The 22,275-nt window shown below is 38.2% G+C and overlaps 1 protein-coding gene and 1 long non-coding RNA gene across 4 annotated transcripts in view; one reads left to right on the plus strand and one right to left on the minus strand.

The window, feature by feature from the left end:
- The first annotated feature begins 1 nt into the window (after position 1).
- On the plus strand, positions 2-17,050 carry LOC133650663 (uncharacterized). Of its 2 annotated transcripts, none has more exons than XR_009826270.1 (3): positions 2-234; positions 10,442-13,721; positions 16,452-17,050. It is a non-coding gene; the product is annotated as an uncharacterized LOC133650663 (long non-coding RNA). The 2 variants fall into 2 exon arrangements; XR_009826271.1 differs by lacking the exon at positions 2-234 and having other exon boundaries at positions 9,283-13,422; positions 13,516-13,721.
- LOC133650661 (LHFPL tetraspan subfamily member 7 protein) overlaps positions 1,641-22,275 on the minus strand; it is a 246,294-nt gene continuing 225,659 nt past the window's right edge. Inside the window, exon 3 of one of the 2 annotated variants that reach the window (XM_062048174.1) lies at positions 1,641-3,030. In XM_062048174.1, the coding sequence (XP_061904158.1) occupies positions 2,804-3,030 (227 nt within the window). In that variant the 3' untranslated portion in view covers positions 1,641-2,803. Of the gene's footprint in view, positions 3,031-9,596; positions 9,892-22,275 lie in introns of those variants that run through there. The other variant, XM_062048175.1, reaches the window with a different exon arrangement.

Below are 22,275 nucleotides of genomic sequence, written 5' to 3' on the forward strand. Positions count from 1 at the left end.
TTACATAATTACTTGATAATAATTTTGTATTATTGACTGCAAGACTTTAATTTGAAGCTAAAGTTGTTTATATTTATTGTATATGCTATAATCGGTAAACAGCAGTTAGATGATGTCACTTCCGCTAAATTACTTCCTGTTGGTCGACTTAGTTCGAAAGCAAGTCATACATGTTGCGGTCTTCTGTGGTTCTTTCTGTTGCCATCCTACACAAAGCGGCGAAGAAGCAATGCCGTAAGTTGTCTTTAATAAGTGAACAACACGTCAGACACGTTAAAAAGTGTAATAGTGCCGATATGTTAAATATAATTGTCGAACTAGATACAATGTGTTCAAGTCATTCAGACAGACGGGAGTCTCCCTCTGCTGGACATTTTGGAACATTACCGTTACATTTTCATATGTCATTGTTGACAAATACAGAGACAATAAGTGTGTGTGTGTCTCTTTGTTCTTTTTAGTTTTTCACCATCTTGTCTATGAAGAATTGTCAAAAGTAAATGGTCAAGCTTACAACGACGTTCTCTTCATTGACTCCGGTTTGGCTTGGTGTTGAGTGGCGTTTCTACACGTCTCACGAGAACACTAAAGGGATAGTGCCGTTAAAGTGAACGTGGTAATAACGAGTAAAGGCTAATTTCCTTTAACATCACCTTTTTTTTTAGCGTAATTAATGTGTGTGCGTCATGTGTGACCAGGCCCGCAGTGACCAATCCATAAAGATCTGGACAATTCCAGAATGGCCTGAGTAAACTGGTAGGATTGTTCATTGAGAACATTATTAGACTTAACATCGTGAAGAATATGTGTAGACCTGCTCTATATGTAAATGCACTGAGATAAACAATAATACAAGATGCTTAAGCACTATATTAATGACACTGACTTGAATTTAAGCTTTGTGAATAGAAGATATGTGCCAAATTTCCGAATTGCTTGAGAAATATCAATTCAAGTTCTGTAGCAGGAAATTTCATGACTGGTTTTACAGTCCACACTAGTGACTATATAAAGCCCACAATAAGATGAACGTATGATAGAAACCTCTATATTTTGTCATTGAGGTCAATATAAACAAGGAAGGGAGGACGTGGGTGGGCAATGCAGCCTGTTGTAAGGATGCAATTGATGATGTGCGCTTTTGAGCGCTTCTCAGTCATAAATTTGATTGGTGGAAATGATGATGATTGGCCAAAATGTGTGTGAAAATTGGATTAAGCTGCAAGGCTGCACATTATTTGCATGGGTTGCTTGAATTTGTATGACGTACAAACTTTTTAGAGGGTCTGTATAGGTACAGGATCACACATGTTAGAAGTTAAAGCCATTCCAACAAATATGAACACATTAAAAAATTGTTTACATTGAACTAGTGTAACAGAGGCCTGCAAGTGTGGCTGGGCCATGTGTACGTTAGTAAACTTAACGCTGACAACATCAAGAGCAGCACTGGCTCATGGGTTTATAGATTGGGCTTTTAGCTCAGAAGCTAGCACGGCCGTCTCTAATGCCGGCGACCCAGGTTTGAGTCCTGGGCAGAACAGAAAAAAAGCAGGGACTGAACCATGTGAGTTACACTGGCAGTGTGCAAGGACAGTAAAGTAGCATTGTCTTTTGGGACATGGCAGCAATTTGACAAAGACAAGTGGGGTGCTGAAGATAATGCCTTATTTGAACCCCTACATAAGTATAATGTGTCAGCACAGATAAGATTTTTGAAATTTAATAATTTGTCCACCACTTGGATTGTTAATCAAATAGAACAAAGGTGCCAGAAGGCTTAGATTAACTGGAAAGTGGCACGCTGTAATTAGTAGTTTGCTTGCTTCTTGTGGTTCCAAGTAATTATAAAACAGGATTAAAAAGTGCTTTTTCTATAATCATGTTCCCATGTTAATGAGATCATACTGCATAAGGTATGTAAAAAATGGAGGGAAAAAAGCCTCAAAAAACAGGACTCACTTTAGAATGAGAAAATAGCTGAAACGGCAACCTGATAATTGTATGTAACACCCATCTTTGTTATATTTAAAGGCACAGGTCGGTCACATCACATTGAAATATAGAGCTGTTGTCCACCATTTACACATTTCTCATGCAATTGGACAGAATCCCAACACTATCTCCCTGCCTTCTGGAGTCATGTTTGTCCTGAAGTATTATTTGCTGTATACAAGAGAAAAATACTTACACTTAACAAGCAATATACACACAAATAATTCAAAGAGGAAAGGTTGACATTTTGGACACGAGGCCTACTACTCACCACTTACTGTGTTAATTATGATCCTTTAAAGAAGACACACCAAAACCCAACAAATAGTAGACTCTTCCAAACGCTCCTCTTGAGTTCTTTTAAGTCATTTTTAGAAACTTTTCAGCTTCAACTTTCATATTTACAGTTGGACCGCGTCAGGTCAATGTCTCCCAGTTTAAAATAAAAACTGTTAATCCATGTCTGATGTTACTCGGAACATCTATGCTGAATAATGGAATGATTCAGTAAAAAAAAAAAACTGCAGCGTCTTTGATCACACAATTTCCATTCTTGGAATTGTTCAGCAGAGAAGTGAAATACGAAAAATGCTGAGAAATATATCACTTCAAAAGTACTTTCATTTTTCAACAGCACCTCCAGGAAAATTATTAGTTTATCAGTTTAGATTAAACCTGACAGAAGTATTTTCACCTAAATGACATACAGTACTGTAGAAAGACGATGATCACATGTTTCCGAGACAGCATCATATTTGAAAAATCCAAGGTTTTATCCATTAAATCCAGTTTAGAGGAAGGTAATAGACTATAAAATTGTGGGCAAAGGGGTGGGAGACAGCTGCTCCTTTGGTGCATATTTGGCAAAAAAGGGCAAAAAGACAGTAAGCATGACTCCAACTATGGCCAACATATATCCCCATCCGATTTGGCACTCGCCAGCATTGTAGATGTCAGAGTTTCCACAAAAAGATCTGACTAGTGAAGAGTTGAGCCCAAAGGGGTACACCAGCAGTCCTGCAGCCATGATGAACACTGCAAAGAAGACACAGAAAATAATACATTAAGGAGTGCGCACTGTAAGGTTGTGTGAGGGTAAAGACACATGAAAAAATTTTTTTACATATATATTTTACATAGAGTTTTGTTGAAATAAATGTAAATTATATGTAATGACCGTCAGAGCCACACGGGGGCAGAAGAGGTTCACTATAAAGACTGCTATTCAAACATCAACAGGTGTTTAAGTCCATCCAATTGATGGTGTTACATCATTTAATAGTAAGGGGGGTGTACATTAAGGCTGCAGCTAACGATTATTTTTCTATCGATTAATCCATAGATTATTTTTTCGATTAATCGGTTAATCTATAGATTATTTTTTCGATTAATCTATAGATTATTTTTCCTTTTACAGATTATTTTTTTTATTCAAAATGAAGATGAAAAAATAAATGTAGGCCCGTTTTTTCAAAAGGCATGGCTTTTATTTACAAAAAAAAGAAGTATGGCCACCTAGTCAACATTGACAACAACATGACTAAATATTCTGTAACAATGTAAACATTTAAAACTTTTAACATTTAACAAAATTAAAAGTAGCTTATTTGCTTTTTAATGTGCAAATATAAAAGTCAACATCCAGTGCAAATCTTAATATTCTGCAATAGTATAAGCATTTCAAAAGTAAAAGTATTGCTTATTTTGCTTTAAAATGTGCAAAAATAAAGATAAACATCCAATACAAAAAAGTGCAAAACGAAATATTCTGTAGCAACAGTGTAAACATTTCAACAAAAGTGAAAGTATTGCTTATTTGCTAAAATGTGCAAAAATAAAGATAAACATCCAATACAAAAAAGTGCCAATCTAAATATTCTGGAGCACTGTAAACATTAAGTATTGCTTTTAAAATGTGCAAAATAAACATCCAGTCCAACACAGTACACAATAACCAATTCTACTCATTCCAGTGAGTGACTAACAGTTGTAATGAAGAAAGGTTAGCATGTGTACATGTTTGGTTCTTTTCTTGTTTACAATATTCCCAGCAGCTGAAAATAGGCGCTCAGAAGGGGTCGATGTGGCTGGAACTGAGAGGTAATTAGCCTTCACCTCAAGCCAGGACTGCGAGTGAGCTGAGCTGCAGTTTATATTTCTAGAAGGTCAACGGGCTCATAGTGATGTTACTAGTAGTTGACTGGGAGGTGTTTATTATCATTTGGGGAGAGTCCGCTGCCTGATGCTCACCTGCTAAACAACTATCTGCTCCACGCTGAAGCGCTGACTACATGCGCTCTGAATACACACTGCTGATTGGCTGATAATGCTTCGTGTGTACCAATCAGATGGTTGTGTGGGTGGGACAATGCTGCGTGTGTACCAATCAGATGGTTGTGTGGGTGGGACAATGCTGCGTGCTGAGACAGAGGCAGAGGAGCGAAGCAGCTTGTTAAGACTTTAGCAGCTAAAGTTAGCTTTAGCTTAGAAACTCGTTCGGTACACCCCCGTGCCGAACCGAAAGCCCCGTACCGAAACGGTTCAATACAAAACACGTACCGTTACACCCCTAGCAGATACAAATGACACATTCATGTTTTTGTGTAATGATGACAACGTATGCTCGCGCGGACGATTGACTAGTTGATGGTTTTCTTTTCAAATGTTCGTTCATAGCCGTTGTGCTGCTATGATAGGCCATTTCCGCTCGACACAGTGTGCATACAACAACATTGTTAGGCCGTTTATGGAAATACTCCCACACTTTTGACCACTTTTGGCATGCTTTTCCCCCCTCGCTCGCACCGCTCGCATCGTCTGCTTTGCGGTCCGCCATGACGGTAGTGTGACGTAAATATGCGACGCGTCGACGCACAAAAACGGCGTCGACGTATTTACGTAACCGATTACGTCGACGCGTCGTTTCAGCCTTAGTGTACATTAATTAAAAGTTAACTTTATTAGTTATCAGTTGTGCAAAGTGCCTTGAATTTCTATGATTCGTGTTTCTCCTCACTTCAGCAAACTGTAAAAAAATTCAAAACTGTGCATCCTTCTCACGTGCCCTCCACAGGCAGCCAGAGAGCAGTTGACGCCAACAAATTGAGCCATGTTTCATAGCCCAAAGCAGTCAGCACTTATCGACTGTGCTACAAGCTATCATTGCAGCTCTTAGTCATCCTGAGCGCCGGCGGGCTTTCCAGTCAATGTCAGGTGTCTTGGCGCTTTAAACAATGTCGACATGGGGGAGTACCGCTTCAGTGTATTTTTCTTGGTTTGAACTGTTGTACAACTTGTAGGGAACATAGAAGAAAACGACATAGAACAGTGCTATTTATCTGGGGCCAAATCCAACCTAGGAATGACACCATACGGCCCACTGAGGTCAGTTCAAAACTTTTTGCAGCAAATTCCTAAAAACATTAGTGATCTTGTTACATAGACAAACATTGACATTGTAACCTTGCTTGCAAACATATAACACTGGGGTCCAAACTTTACATAACTGAGCCATTCCTCAAGGCACTCCTTTAAGTCCTCTCCTTTTTGGCAATTACAATTATTTTTCATAATGTGATTCATGTAACTAAGGTGTTGTAGCTTGTTTACTTCAGATACTGTCAGTGGTCAATTGTTCAACTTCTTTAGTTATACGAGTAATGTTCCTCAAGATTCCATTTTAAGTCCTCTTTTTTTTCATCATTTGGGCTTTTCATCTGGTGGCCTGTGGGTTTTTTGCTGCAGATTCTTAAAAACATTAGAGTGCTATCATAGATACAGTATACACACTAAAAAATGTTGGGTTAAAAAATAACCAAGTTTTAACCCAACTGCTGGTTCCCAAAAGGACAACCCCCTTATTTGAGTTATTTTACCTCAGCATTTTGGGTTAATTTTTTCAACCCAACTTTTGCTTTGAATTATTTAACCAAAAAGTTGAGTTTTTATTACTTAATGTTAGGTTATTCCCAACCAAACTATTGGGTTGAATTATTTAACCCAAAAGTTGAGTTATTCTAACTCAATGTTGGTTGATTCATAACCCAACTATTGGGTTGCATTTATTTAACACAAAAGCTGAGTTATGCTCACTACTGCTGATTTGTCCTACTCCTTCACAACTACTGATCACAATTATTTTTATTCTATTAAAATGTATTCAAAAGCAAGATATTAGCGACATTTTTTTACAAGAATTGCTGTGTATGGTCATAGTAGTTCTATACAAATATTTTCATGTACATAAGATGTGTGATTGTAAATAATGTTAATGAGATTAATCTTAATAAAATTCCCTTCAAGAAAAAAAGTACCGTTTTGATAAAAAAAAAGCCTTTTACCCAAAAATGCGTTACTCATTGAAAAACAACCCAAAAATAGTTCATAGTTTTGAAAGCCAAGAAATTGAGTTAAAATAATACCCTTATAACCCAAAAAAGGGATTGCTCTTCATAAAAATAACTCCAAAATTTAACCCAACACTCGCAACTCATAAATTGGGTTATCAAAATAACCCAGCATTTTTTAGTGTGTATGATCTCTAACTAGGTTTTTTGCCGAAGGTCCTAAAAACAGCAGCTCTCTCCTGTAACTCTGACAAAATAAATAGACCACAATCAAGTGTCTACTGTGGAGGACGATGGTTCTCCGGAATATACAAAATAAGACTAATAGTAAAGAAGAATTCTGGCCCCCCAGTCCTTAGATTTCTGAAAATGTGGCCCCTCGAACAATTTGGTTGAATATACCTGCTATAGACAATATAGTATAGAAGAAGGCTGAAGAGACAGGAAGCCCCCCTGATGTTATGTGGCATCTTTGAGAATTGACAACAGGAGAAAAGCAGAAAAATGGAGAAGAGGAACATATAAAAAGGTGTGAAAGGTTCATTTGTTCATAGTGTTTGCCTATCAGCTGTACTTAAATCTCTCATCCCCATGGCTGACCTTCTCCTCTGTCTTAGAATTAAGTACAGTGCTTCTGACCTAGTACTTAATGGCACTCCAGGACAATTTACATAGACTTATGTGATGCAGAAGCCACACTCTATGCTCAAGTCATCACCTATGATGTCAAGAGACGGAGACAATATCCTGTTCACATGCAGTACTCAGACCTGCATAAAAGCTGTAAAAACCATTAGTACTTATATGATTTTTGCACTTAACAAGCTATGTATTCCGTTTGCCCTCGTATTATCACGCAGGAAACAAGTGTCCAAACAAAGAATCCCACACGTTCCCATGCATTTATATGTATTTCATGTTTTCTGCATGCAAAACTATAATTATTTTATATACAATGTGTTTTGTGTTCATTTGATTGGTATATAGAACAGATCAATTGGGTTCATATTGTTTCTTCTGCTTTAGTTTTATGACGTTTTGGAACAAATTACTAATAAAAAACAGAGGTACCACTGTACAGTATGCAAAGTACTTAGGTAAATGCAATATATATATATATATATATATATATATATATATATATATATATATATATATATATATATATACACACACACATTAATATGTATGTATGTATATATATATACATGTATGTATATATATATATATATATATATAAATGTATATATATATATATATATATATATACATATATATATATATATACATATATATATATATATACATATATATAAATGTATATATACATATATATATATATATATATATATATATATATATATATATATATATATATATATATATATATATATAAAAATGTGTATATATATATATATATATATATATATATATATATATATATATATATATATATATATATATATATATATATATATATATACATATATATATATATATATATATATATATATATATATATATATATATATATATATATATATATATACATATATTAATGTGTCTGTGTATGTCACTGAAGAATCATTGAAGTATTTATTTTTGTAATTCTTAAAAGCATTTGCATTTCTTTGGTTTTCAGAGCCACCAAAACATTGCTGTGGACTATAGTTAGTAAAGGTGAGAGAAATAATCGATTTTTAGATGCATTGCAATTCAAACATGGACGATTATAAAATCGATTAGTGAACGTCAATAATCGATAATTGATTTATTTATTGTAAATAAAATAATGCAGACAGTTCTAAAATTAGGCTGACTACAGTGAGCCACCTCATCAAGAGATCCGACCAGGTCCTTTATTATAGAGCACTTATGTTCCAGTTTTGCACATATTTCCATGAATTTAATAATTGTGATGGGAATTTCTTATAAAAAAATGCACTGTTATTAAAAGTTGCATGTGATAATCGCTTATTTAGTGAAACAAAAAGAAATGTAAAACTGCATCAATATACATAAATTAAAGATACATCAATAATTGATTTTTAATTGAATCGTAGCTCCTGAATCGCAATCGTAATCGAATTGTGAGGTGGCCAACGATTCCCACCTACAATAGATAGGTAAGGTCGACTGATAAGGACTTAACAATGATACAATGATGAAAGTATTGATTAACAACATTTAATTTTCAGACAACACATGCAGCAAAACATGTCATTTTCAGTTCCCCTTAAGGTATTACTCTCTACAAATGTCATCATTCATTGCTCTGAGACCTGCAATGAAAAGGGATTTCTGCGCTTTTATGTTAACTTTACTTGGCAGACCATCATCATACCTGTCAACCTTCCCGTTCTTGCCGGGAAATCGTGATTTTTGTCCTTCCTTTGTCTTCCCAGTCTCCCTTTATTTTTATGGATCTTGCTCTCAATGAAAAAATCTTCACCAGTCCTGCCGTTACTACAGTGACCGTCACAGTATCATAGCTATGCTAATTAGAGATGTCGATATTATTGGCCGATAAATGCTTAAAAATGTAATATCGGAAATTATCGGTATCGTTTTTTTTATTATCGGTATCTGTATTTTTTATTTCTATTTTTATTTTTTTAAAATTAAATCAACATAAAAAACACAAGATACACTTACAATTAGTGCACCACCCAAAATAACTGTTTTTATATTGTTTTACTTTCTTTTTTATTCAAGAAAATGTTTTTAATTTATTTATCTTATTTTATTTTATCATTTTTTTTAAAAAAGGACCTTATCTTCACCATACCTGGTTGTCCAAATTAGGCATAATAATGTGTTAATTCCACGACTGTATATATCGGTATCGGTTGATATCGGTATCATGTGATATCGGTATCGGTAATTAAAGAGTTGGACAATATCGGAATATCGGATATCGGCAAAAAGCCATCATCAGACATCCCTAATGCTAATTAACTTTAGCTGCTTAGATGCAGTGAAAGAAAATCAGGCAATGTTATTATACTGTACTTAGTTTAAAAAAGAGCTATTGTGCTGTTTGTAGTAGGTTCCAGCTTATCCAAAATTCAATACGTATTATGTAGACCTCAAGGAAGTATGAATGAATGAAGTGAATAACCACAGGTCCACTTTAAGGCTGTCCTTTAAGGTGTTTTATTCATATGACAAAACAAAAACAAGACACTTTGCTTCTGATTAACAATCGTTGAAACCTTCAACCTTGCCAGATGTCACTTCATCTCAATGCATAGAATACTTTTGTGTAATGTATTTGTGTTGGCTCTTCATCTTCGTGGAAATGTTTTTGTGTATGAGTAGACTGCAGAATCCAAATTTCAATCAAAATATATATATAAAAAAATACCGTATATATAACCTAGCACTGCTATGCACTCAATCAAGACTGGAGCATTCAACTAAATTAACCTTGACTCCTTCTCCGTGGTAAAGCGAGAAATAGAAGGCCACCGTGCAAGCTGGTCCACCAGGTCCACAGCAGTGTGGTGGAGATTGAATGGGTTTGTGGAGCAGGAAGATGTGTGATAACCTGGCAACCATGCGTGACACTGAATCAATTTTGTCACAGACCTCTTACACAGTAACTGGTTCTTACAAACACCTCCACACACCCAAGCCATAGGACTGCTTACGTGTTATTCTCCCGAGGTCACCTGTAGAAACTGAGGTCATATCTTCCTATCACCTTATATTGCTTCATATCATTGTGTACGATATATTCCTTATAACCCAGTTATCATCCTGGCTACTCTGTTTACATTGCTTTGTATTCAATGCTGTTTGTCCCCTCTGACATTCTTTTACAGATTCCCAGACAAAAGATGCCTATCTAGACAAGCATATTGCAGTATTTTGCAGTGGAACAATATGCAAGGATCTTAGAGAAGACCGTCCGCCTAATAAATTAAGATGCTGCCTGGAGTGTTCTCTTCAATGGAGGATATGCACTATGAAGTGTTTGATAGAAGTGTTAACAGAAGATAAGGGGGATACACGTGTTACTACTATCAGTTTATGAGTACCAAATATATGCTGCATATACATTCATCCATCCATCCATCTTCTTCCGCTTATCCAAGGTCGGGTCGCGGGGGAAGCAGCCTAAGCAGGGAAGCCCAGACTTCCCTCTCCCCAGCCACTTCGTCCAGCTCTTCCTGGGGGATCCCGAGGCGTTCCCAGGCCAGCCGGGAGACATTGTCTTCCCAACGCGTCCTGGGTCTTCCCGCGGCCTCCTACCGGTCGGACGTGCCCTAAAGACCTCCCTAGGGAGGCGTTTGGGTGGCATCCTGACCAGATGCCCGAGCCACCTCATCTGGCTCTTCTCGATGTAGAGGAGCAGCGTATACAGTTTACACATATACAGTAGACACATATACAGTATACAGTATACACATATACAGTATACACCTTTTTAGATGCAGACGTGTAAATATAATTTTCAAAAAAAGTATACAATCATAGCAGACTTTTGTTTATTCGTGCACACTTTGCATCTGGCATCTGGTTGCTGTGTTCCTAGCAGAACATAACCTGCTGCTGTTATTCTCTTCAAAGACTAATAATACGCCCACACAAGATTAAGGCCTTGTGTAACCACAAACCTGTTTGATGCCACAGTAGCAAGAACACCAACACATTATCATGTCAGCTACAGGCAAAAAAATATTTTTGTACTCATTGCCAAGAATAGAGGCTTGTGTTTAGAGACTATGTTTAAATTCTGTCGCGCCATGTCTGTGACGATAAGTGCTGCAGAGAGCCTGACGTCACACTTTCACTATGTAAAAGCGCTTTGAGTCACTAGAGAAAAGCGCTATATAAATACAATTCACTTCACGTCACTTCACACTTGCTTCGGGTTGCTGGGAGCCTTCCTCTCATTAAAAGCCACCAGTGTCATCTTAAATTGTGAATATCGCTGTCTGCGGGTATATCGAATATATTAAAGTACATCCACAGCGTGGACACGCTGCCTTCGTTGATCCTTTGATGTCGGATATACTGTTGGCATCCTGCTGACCGTCTTTCATTTCTGTTGCGCTTTTATGTCATCTTACTTACTAAAGCAGTCACAGTAACAATCTAAATGTTATGTTATCATTGCACCTTACCCGTAATTTGAACACGGAAGTGAAGCACCACCCACCTCTAGAACGGCGCGCAGCAGATGTGGCCTCTTCTCACTGCGAAAAATAGTCCTTTCTTGTTGGGAAAACAGCTTTTTATGGCTTTAAACCTGATATTTCCATAAGGTAGACTTTCTTTTGTCCATTTCTGCTCGCTTTTGGCTCATCAGTAGCAAGTGAACTGTAGCCAAGTTCCCCCCGCTCGGCACGGCAGGAGGGTGAAAAAGGAAGTGTTCGCGTTTATCGCTCGTTAGAATAATTAGTGCCGTTATTAAAATTTATAGTTAACGTGTTATTATCACGTTAACTTTGACAGCCCTAGTTATAATATGTTACTATAGTAATACAAGCTGTAGTCTATAATCAACAAAAGCAAACAATGGGATGGATTCCTTCCGGATATTATTTTCCATGTAAAGTTCATTGATAAAAAATACCACACAACAATTGGATCTGCCGGCAAAGCGCTCTTTTTTTGTCATTGATGAAATATGCTGGAAATTGCTGACAACTGCTTAATTACATACAGGAGACTCCAGCTTTACCTTCCAGCTGCTGTTTTTTTGTGTTTACCACATTTTGTCTTCTTCATGTCACCTTGCTCTCCTCTTCTCTCTTTGTTCCATGGCGAGCAGCTGCCATAAATAGCAGAGGTGAGTTGTTGTGAAACTTACCCCCATGTAGGTATTAATATGTGATCCAGCAAGCTGATGTAAATTAGGTGCTGATTTACAGCAACAGCCAAAGGCAGTTAACCAAATGTGACCCACATACATAAATATTACATTTTGAATTGACAAGACATTTTAATTAATTAGCAGTCGGGTTTAACATTTTTCTGTAATTTGTAAGTTGCACATTTTAAATTGGAATTTATGTAAAGTTTGGGGAAATAATATTTTTATACATTTTGCAAGTCAATGTACATCAAGGGATAAGACAATGTTATTTCTAAACAGCACCAACTACATTCCATGCAAATTAACTTCAAATGGCTACTGTGCACACACACGATCTATCATCACATACGGCCTACATACACCATGTAAAGTGCATTTCTCCATCACATGCACAGATTACTATAATGGCATTGTTAATCCATTTATATTTTTTGTTCTTTGAATTACTTAAAAATTGCCATCATAAATATATTTTAAAAAAAGTAAAATCATATATTCCTCTTAAAATGGGGAAATAGTTTCAATGCACAGAAAACAATCCTCTTAGTCTTAGCATCTTTAAAAGGGATTTGCCTCCATCATCCGTAGTCCTTATGTGAGACAAGAACCCATGTCTTTTTTTTTTTCTGTGTATTGTAAATAGTGAAAAACTACTAGCAAGAAGCGGCTAACAATAAGGGTGACGGGGATGCGATCTATTCTATAAAGCCCTCTAATAAACATCCAAAAACGCTTCATAGACATGCTGCAGGTACGTATGTAATATATAACATGTACTATTTACAGTATTTTAGTCGTTTTAAAAGGGAGCGATTGTGCAAAGTCAACTTTTCATACCAATTGGTACTCGTTTTTGTGTATTACGGACAATTTGAATCAATTTTAAATCAAACCATGGCTGCATGTCAGATATTTATAAAACAATATTGTTTTACTTTATACTTCCTACAGACGAGCAGTTTGCAATTTGCCCAATTTGTGGTGTTTTTCCCAAGTCTGACATCAGCAGATAGTTCCATATATGGTAATGTTTTACCCAAAAGAGTAAGACGGCCCGGGCGCACCCCAGTGCGCATTCATTTGTGCGCTGTGCTGGGCGCACCTCCAAGAGCGCACCGGGCGCGCGCCACTCAGGCTGCAGACGGCTACAATCCATCGGCTCAATCAGCACTCAACACACCTGTCGCTGATGAGCTTCTTAAGCCAGTGCAAACCTGCGTTCCGGGCCAGAACGTAGCGATCTGTTCCAGTACAGTAAGCCGACTCATCAAGCTCTATGCACACACTCTTTCTGTGTTTTCTCTCCCTCCGTGTTCATTTGTTTCGTGTTCCCTTGTCGTCTTCCAGCAGCCTTTCTCCGTTTCCGCGTCACGAGCTGTGTGTCTCGTCTCCCCGTATTCCCTCTGGTTCCGTGGCTGCCGTTTGGATCTCGACCTCCCGCCTGAACACGGACTTTGGCGCCTCGCTTCTGCCCTTGAACTCATGCCTGCCCACAGACCTTCGACCCTGCCTTGCCCCCCTGTGGGAATTCTGCAACTCGCTCAACACTACCGGTAACACACTACAGCTAATCTCTATACATAGTCACACACCACACACATTTTGGATGAGCTAAACAACGTCCCTGCTGTCTGTGCTGTTTTCTTCCCCTGTACACACGTAACACACATATATACATACATATATACACACACACACACACACACACACACACACACACACACACACACACACACACACACACACACACACACACACACACACACACACACACACACACACACACACACACACACACACACACACACACACAATACGAAGGTCCTGGGTTCGATCCCCGGGCTCGGGGTCTTTCTGTGAGGAGTTTGCATGTTCTCCCCGTGACTGCGTGCTCCGGCTTCCTCCCACCTCCAAAGACATGCACCTGGGGATAGGTTGATTGGCAACACTAAATTGGCCCTAGTGTGTGAATGTGAGTGTGAATGTTGTCTGTCTATCTGTGTTGGCCCTGTGATAAGGTGGCGACTTGTCCAGGGTGCACCCCGCCTACCGCCCGAGTGCGGCTGAGATAGACTCCAGCAACCCCGTGCAACCCCGTGAGGGACAAGCGGTAGAAAATGGATGGATGCATATATATATGTATATATATGTGGTACTAATGATTTAAAATGTATACTATACTTCCTTTGAAAAATGCCAGTACTTTTTTTATGACGTTGTGATGTACAGAGCCGAAGCACATGATGTTGAGTGTGTCAGCATGCACACACAGGGCCGAGAGCGCATACAAGAAAAAACAGCAATAAGAGGAAGAATAGCAAAAAATGGCAATTCTACTGGTTAATATGAAGTTGTGTCAAGCGCAATATGGAAGTATTTGGGCTTCAAATCTATTGATAAACATTTAAACATAGGTAGGATTAAATAAGCTCTGATTCTTCCTACTCCTTTTCAAACATGTTGAAAAGAGAAACTGGAAATTGTGATGTATCATGTTGTATGCTTGCATGTTCGAAATAAACTCAAACTCAACTCAACTCAACTCAACATAAAAGCGCAGCATTCAAACATGCCTCACCAAAGGTGGCATGATTAAAGTATTACAATCTTTACTTCAAATTTAGCCAAACAATTAAATAAACAGCAGTCAAATCGACAGGTAATACAGTTCATTAGCTCTCCTGCTGTGCACATATAGATGCATAGACGCGCACACAGCTGGTTGGCTTGTTGCCTATGGAAGTATTATTGTAGCAAAATGATTTGCAAACATGTATTTCAATCTGTGCGCATGTAATCCAATTTGTGTACACGTGTACTAATTTGTGTGCCTGTACATCAATCTGAGTGTGTGTATTCAGAGTGTGTGCATGTGTGTTTAAACCAATCAGAAAGAACGTGCAGCTGAGGTGTGTAACGCAAAGACCTGCCTTACGTATTGTAGTTTCTGATTGGTTTAAATTGCGGAGTTTCCTCCATGGTTTGTAAATGTAGGCACAGTGGATTGATGGCTTGGTCTGGGATTGGTTATTCTACTTGTGGACATAAATATTAGCCCTCCTATGAAAATGAATTTTTTTTATTAGGTTATTTCCCAAGTGCCGTTAAAAGAGAGCAATGCATTTTTAACAAAGCCTTTCCAAGCATCCTTCTGTCAGTTTGGATACTTCCAATTAGAGATTTCCGATAAATGCTTTAAAATGTAATATCGGAAATTATCGGTATTGTTTTTTTTTTATTATCGGTCTCGTTTTTTAAAAAATTAAATAAACATAAAAAAACATAAGATACACTTACAATTAGTACACCAACCCAAAAAAACTCCCTCCCCCATTTACACTCATTCACACTCATTCACACAAAAGGGTTGTTTCTTTCTGTTATTAATATTCTGGTTCCTACATTTTATATCAATATATATCAATACAGTCTGCAAGGGATACAGTCCGTAAGCACACATGATTGTGCGTGCTGCTGGTCCACTAATAGTACTAACCTTTAACAGTTAATTTTACTCATTTTCATTAATTACTAGTTTCTATGTAACTGTTTTTATATTGTTTTACTTTCTTTTTTATTCCAGAAAATGTTTTTAATTTATTCATCTTATTCTATTTTATTAATTGTTTAAAAAGGACCTTATCTTCACTATACCTGGTTGTCCAAATTAGGCATAATAATGTGTTAATTCCACGACTGTATATATTGGTATCGGTTGATATCGGTAGCCATTATCGGACATCTCTACTTCCAATATTTGCATTTGCACAAAGGAAAAAAGTTATTTAAAAAAAAACTAAAATTACCAAAGTCAAAATGATTAGCCCACCCTTACGCTAATAGGAAATCATGAGTCCTTTTTACTTGATAACAGCCTGCAAGCTTGTGTTATAGTTTTCCAACCCCGCCTATACCCCGCCACGTCTGCCTGGGGCGTAGATTACCATAATAACTTGTGTATCACTCAAAAGAGCAGATTTCAACTATTGAAAAACTTTCTGTAGTCCAAGCCTATAGTTCAAGCCTTACGGTAATTTGAAAACAGCACTGCACATCATAATGGCAGCTACAGTTTCAATGTTAAAGGTCTCGAACATTTTTTTGGAAACGTCCGGCGGGCTTTATTTTGCCAAGGTCTGTTGTAGTCTGTAGCTGTGTCTCAATTCGGTGGCTGCATCCTTTGGGTCCTGACGTCATGGCGGTGCGCGAAGGCTGTCCCAATTTAAAAAAGTTCCAAGTGTCCTTCGAATCCGGCCAACAAATGTGTCCTTTTCTCCTATTAGCAGAAAGGTTGCATCCGTGTACACTGTGCGTCCTTTCATATCCCGAGATCCTTTGTGCGCTCAACTCTGAAAATACTTTTCAACATGGCAGCGATATGCGGAGCGGAAAGAGCCACCTTAAAATGTGAGTATAGCTTTTTTTGTTCATTTAAAACAGCTAAAAGAAGACAAGTCACGCTGGGGTGACGGTAGTGATATACATTTGTGTTAAAATGCGAGGCCTCGACCATCGTAATGTCGTGCTCTTTGCCCCTGTTTTTATCCCGAGGGAGAGCCATATATCCGGCCATTGCAGACAGCTTCGTGCCCAGAGCTTTTTTCAACGTTTAGAAGTAAAGCCTTACATCTCTTAAAGGCCTACTGAAACCCACTACTACCGACCACGCAGTCTGATAGTTTATATATCAATGATGAAATCTTAACATTATAACACATGCCAATACGGCCGGGTTAACTTATAAAGTGACATTTTAAATTTGCCGCTAAACTTCCGGTTCGAAACGCCTCTGAGGATGACGTATGCGCGTGACGTAGCCCGACGAACACGGGTATGCCTTCCACATTGAAGCCAATATGAAAAAGCTCTGTTTTCATTTCATAATTCCACAGTATTCTGGACATCTGTGTTCGTGAATCTGTTTCAATCATGTTCATTGCATTATGGAGAAGGAAGCCAAGCAAGCAAAGAAGAAAGTTGTCGGTGCGAAATGGACGTATTTTTCGAACGTAGTCAGCCACAACAGTACACAGCCGGCGCTTCTTTGTTTACATTCCCGAAAGATGCAGTCAAGATGGAAGAACTCGGATAACAGAGACTCTAACCAGGAGGACTTTTGATTTGGATACACAGACGCCTGTAGAGAACTGGGACAACACAGACTCTTACCAGGATTACTTTGATTTGGATGACAAAGACGCAGACGTGCTACTGTGAGTATGCAGCTTTGGCTTTTTTTTGCGTATGTACGTAACTTTTTTAAAATATATAAGCTTTATGAACCTTGGGTTAGGTGAACGGTCTTTTGGGCTGAGTGATTGTGTGTGTTGATCATGTGTTTGAATTGTATTGGCGTGTTCTATGGAGCTAGGAGCTAGCAGAGGAGCTAGGAGCTAGCATAACACGTACCGTACCGTAAGTGCGCGTCACGTACGTAACTTTTTAAAAATATATAAGCTTTATGAACCTTGGGTTAGGTGAACGGTCTTTTGGGCTGAGTGATTGTGTGTGTTGATCGGGTGTTTGAATTGTATTGGCGTGTTCTATGGAGCTAGGAGCTAGCAGAGGAGCTAGGAGCTAGCATAACAAACACGCAGGTGTTATTATGCAGGATTAATTTGTGGCATATTAAATATAAGCCTGGTTGTGTTGTGGCTAATAGAGTATATATATGTCTTGTGTTTATTTACTGTTGTAGTCATTCCCAGCTGAATATCAGGTACCGTGAGTATGCAGCCTTGGCTGCTAAACATTCGATAACTTGACCGTATGTGCGCGTCACGTACGTAACTTTTTAAAAATATATAAGCTTTATGAACCTTGGGTTAGGTAAACGGTCTTTTGGGCTGAGTGATTGTGTGTGTTGATCAGGTGTTTGAATTGTATTTGCGTGTTCTATGGAGCTAGGAGCTAGCAGAGGAGCTAGGAGCTAGCATAACAAACACGCAGGTGTTTTTATGCAGGATTAATTTGTGGCATATTAAATATAAGCCTGGTTGTGTTGTGGCTAATAGAGTATATATATGTCTTGTGTTTATTTACTGTTGTAGTCATTCCCAGCTGAATATCAGGTCACCCCCGGCTCTCACAGCATCTTCCCTATCTGAATAGCTTCAACTCCCCACTAGTCCTTCACTTGCACTTTACTCATCCACAAATCTTTCATCCTCGCTCAAATTAATGGGGAAATTGTCGCTTTCTCGGTCCGAATCTCTCTCACTTCATGCGGCCATCATTGTAAACAATAGGGAACTTTGCGTATATGTTCAACTGACTACGTCACGCTACTTCCGGTAGGTGCAAGCCTTTTTTTTATCAGATACCAAAAGTTGCAATCTTTATCGTCGTTGTTCTATACTAAATCCTTTCAGCAAAAATATGGCAATATCGCGAAATGATCAAGTATGACACATAGAATAGATCTGCTATCCCCGTTTAAATAAAAAAAATTCATTTCAGTAGGCCTTTAATTGACTTCTTTACACCGCAAGAAGTTGACCTAAATGAGAGAGAGGATGTACTTCCTGCGGCAACTGAGGAAACTTAAGGTGCCGACCGAGATGCTGGTGCAGTTTTACTCAGCCATCATAGAGTCCATCCTGACCTCCTCCATCACCGTGTGGTTCCCCGCCGCCACAGTCCAGGATAAGAATAGACTGCAGCGCATCGTACGTGCTGCTGAGAAGGTGATTGGCTGCAAGCTCCCATCCCTCCAGGACTTGTTCTCTTCCAGGACCAGGAGGCGTGTGGGTCGGATCACAGCTGACTCTTCTCACCCTGGACACACACTATTCTCCCCTCTCCCCTCTCCCCTCTCCCCTCAGGCAGGAGACTGCGCTCCATCCAGACCCACACCTCTCGTCACCTGAACAGTTTTTTCCCCTCGGCCATCAGGCACATGAACAATAACTCCTAACAATAGCTCCTTGAATTCCTACTAAGTCTATAACAAGATCTGATAGTTTAGTTACAGCTCTTTTTATTACCAAATATGTGTTATATGTGTTTTATGTTGCAGGATTGCACCAAGAAAAATTCCTACTTTGTGAACCCGTTCTCAAACAATGGCAATTAAACTATTCTGATTCTGATTCTGATTCTGATTCTGATTTTAAATATGTTTTATTATTGTGTGGCTGGAATAATTAAGTATTGTAAATGTGTGTATCAATGTACCAATATAGGTATTGCTGTTTTTTGTGTACATTTGCATGTTATTTGAAAATGTATGTTCAAATATGATTATTGTGATCTTGTGTTTAATCTTTCTGTTTTTATTGTGGGTTTTTTGCTGTGCAGAAGAATCAAGGAGTACTTGGACAACAACAGAGCAAAAAGAAATGACACAAAATGCGTTTATACCAGAATGATAATTTAAAACAAAGTATTTTATAACTTATACACATGAATAAACTCATGTGCTGAAACTGTAGTTAATATGATTCATTTCCTCTGCCTTCTTTGCAAATAATTATATGATAATAATAATATTATGCTATCCCGATATTTACTATTACTGGCTATAATACAAGCAATTTGACATGATTAAAATTGTGAATCACATATTAATAAAGTGACTGCTAAATAAGTGATTGTGGTAGGGATAGACCGTTAGGACTCTTTCTGGGACATCTTCTGGATTGTCTGCATGTTTTTAAAGTTACATGTCCCACTCCAACAAGCATATAAATACATCCATCATTGACTAATAATTAGGAATAACATCTTGAAAATGCTTGTCAACACGCGACACATCTCCATGACAACCAGACGTCGGCGGTGCCTGTGGATCTTATCCACTTCCTCTCAAATAAGGTAAAGGACCAGGAGAACACAAAAAAACGATTCGACATTCTTCTCTTAAGTTTGTCATTATTTAACCTGACGCGACTGAGCAGCAGGTACATGTAAGGGCGGTGACAACAGACTTAACCAGGAAGAGTCCCGTAGGCTACACCGTCCCAATTAATTTCGCTCCAGCCGTCGTAACTACAGTATCTGCCATTCTTGTTTTGATGGTTAATGGCTCTGACCCTACAGACGGGTGGACAGACGTGAATAAGGTTTAGCGTCTACATCATTAAAAGTGCTAAATTTCATATAAAATCTGCCTTTCTTAAATCCAACGTTTTCGTTTTTCAAAACATTTCTAAAATCGATCGTGTCCCTTTTAAAACGATTTTGGATGGATACCTATCTTCCGGAAGGTAAACCTGCCGAACACAGATCGATGTAGTTGAATCTAAGGAATATAAATCGATATATCGATTAATTGCTACAGCCCTATTATTCTCCTATATTCAAACACAGTGTTACTGTTCAAACTGTGTGTAATGTTACAATGGCCAAACATATTAAATATACCTTGTTTTTAATGAATACTACAGAGCAACTGAGTTCTAATATTGGTCATTATGGTGGTACTTGGACAGCAAAGTGTTTTCCAAGGTGGTACTTGGTGAAAAAAGTTTGAGAACCACTGTGTTAGAGCATCGCTATACCTAGGCAAAGTCCATGAACGTCTTTAGAGTGAAGCAAAAAAAAAAAAGATTGTGTGCTCACAAATGTACTTCTGGATGAATGTACAACAACTCTTATGTGCGAAACACTTGAACAGTTTTCTGTGACCCCCTGTGTGTTCTCAAACTCTTCATCATGTACCCCCTCAGAAAAACACTTGGCTCTCAAAGTACCATCATAAAGACTAACATTAAGATACAAGTATTCATTAAATACAAGTATATTTAATATTTTGGACACTGTAACATTACACACAGTTTGAACAGTAACACTGTCCTTGAATATAGGAAAACAAAACACTGGACCTCGACCTTTATTTACCATACCATACCAACTTTATTTATAAAGCCCTTTAAAAACAACCACAGTTGAAAAACAAAGGGCTGTACACCACAAAGAAATAAAGGCAAAGGACAGACTAAAAAATAAAATTTAAAACAGAAGTAAATTTGAATATTTGTTTACTGTTCTGTTACAGAGAACAAGGAAATTGGATAAAATGGCTATGATATGAAAAGGGGTAGGATTAAATAAGCTCTGCTTCTTCCTACTCCTTTTCGGACGTGCTGCAATAAAACAACTGGAATTGTGTGATGCATTACATTGTATCGTATGCATGTTCGAAATAAACTGAAACTGACCTGAAAACTGAACTGAAATAATGAATCAAATTTTGGCGTACCTCTAAAGGGAGGCTGCTACTTGTACCACAATTTGAGAATCACTGAACTAGATGATATACATATTTTATTAGTTCTTTCTATCTTTACCTATTCCGCTGTACACATGTGTTATTGTGTACTTACAACTTCTACTAGGAAACAGGAAGCCTGTTGATAAGATTGAACACAGCTGCCATCTGCCAACTTGTGTATCGTTCTAACATGAATACCAGAGTGCAGACAAAAATAATGAAGCTCTCCAATGCTGCTCACCATATAATTTCCTTGCTGCAGGCGACTTATGCCTTGGACTTACGTCCCGATACTTTTGTCCATGTACTCTATTTAGGCCCCGTTTACACTAAGCCGGATAAGGTTATCCGGGGTAAATCCCACCTAACCTTATCCGTGTCCACACACAACAATGCCACTGTTTAAGACCCCCGCGCCCCTCCGTCAGCCGGCGCAACGCAACCTAGTACGCATGCACGGAAAATGCGGACGTCATAGTCACCTCCAGTGTTGCTTTGTGTGCAAGTTCTTAAATGTAACTTATCTGAACAATATCCAGTGTTGTGGTATTTCAATTAACTGGAATCCAGTGTGCTGTGGGGCCCTATTGTAGTGAATCACATCTGAGACATCATACATTAATCAAATCTTTATTACCGTAATTTCCGGACTATAAGCCGCTACTTTTCCCCCTCGTTCTGGTCCCTGCGGCTTATACAAGGGTGCGGCTTATATACGGCCTGTTCTTCTCCGACACCGACGAAGAGGATTTGGGTGGTTTTAGTACGCAGGAGGAAGACGATGACACAATGATTAAAGACTGACTTTTCATATACCGGTAGGCTGGTTATTTTGATAACGTACAGGCGAGCACTTTGTATTACTTTGCACCGTTGTATTATTTGTACTCTGC

This window comes from Entelurus aequoreus, linkage group LG05, assembly GCF_033978785.1.
Source record: "Entelurus aequoreus isolate RoL-2023_Sb linkage group LG05, RoL_Eaeq_v1.1, whole genome shotgun sequence".
NCBI classification, from domain to species: domain Eukaryota; kingdom Metazoa; phylum Chordata; class Actinopteri; order Syngnathiformes; family Syngnathidae; genus Entelurus; species Entelurus aequoreus.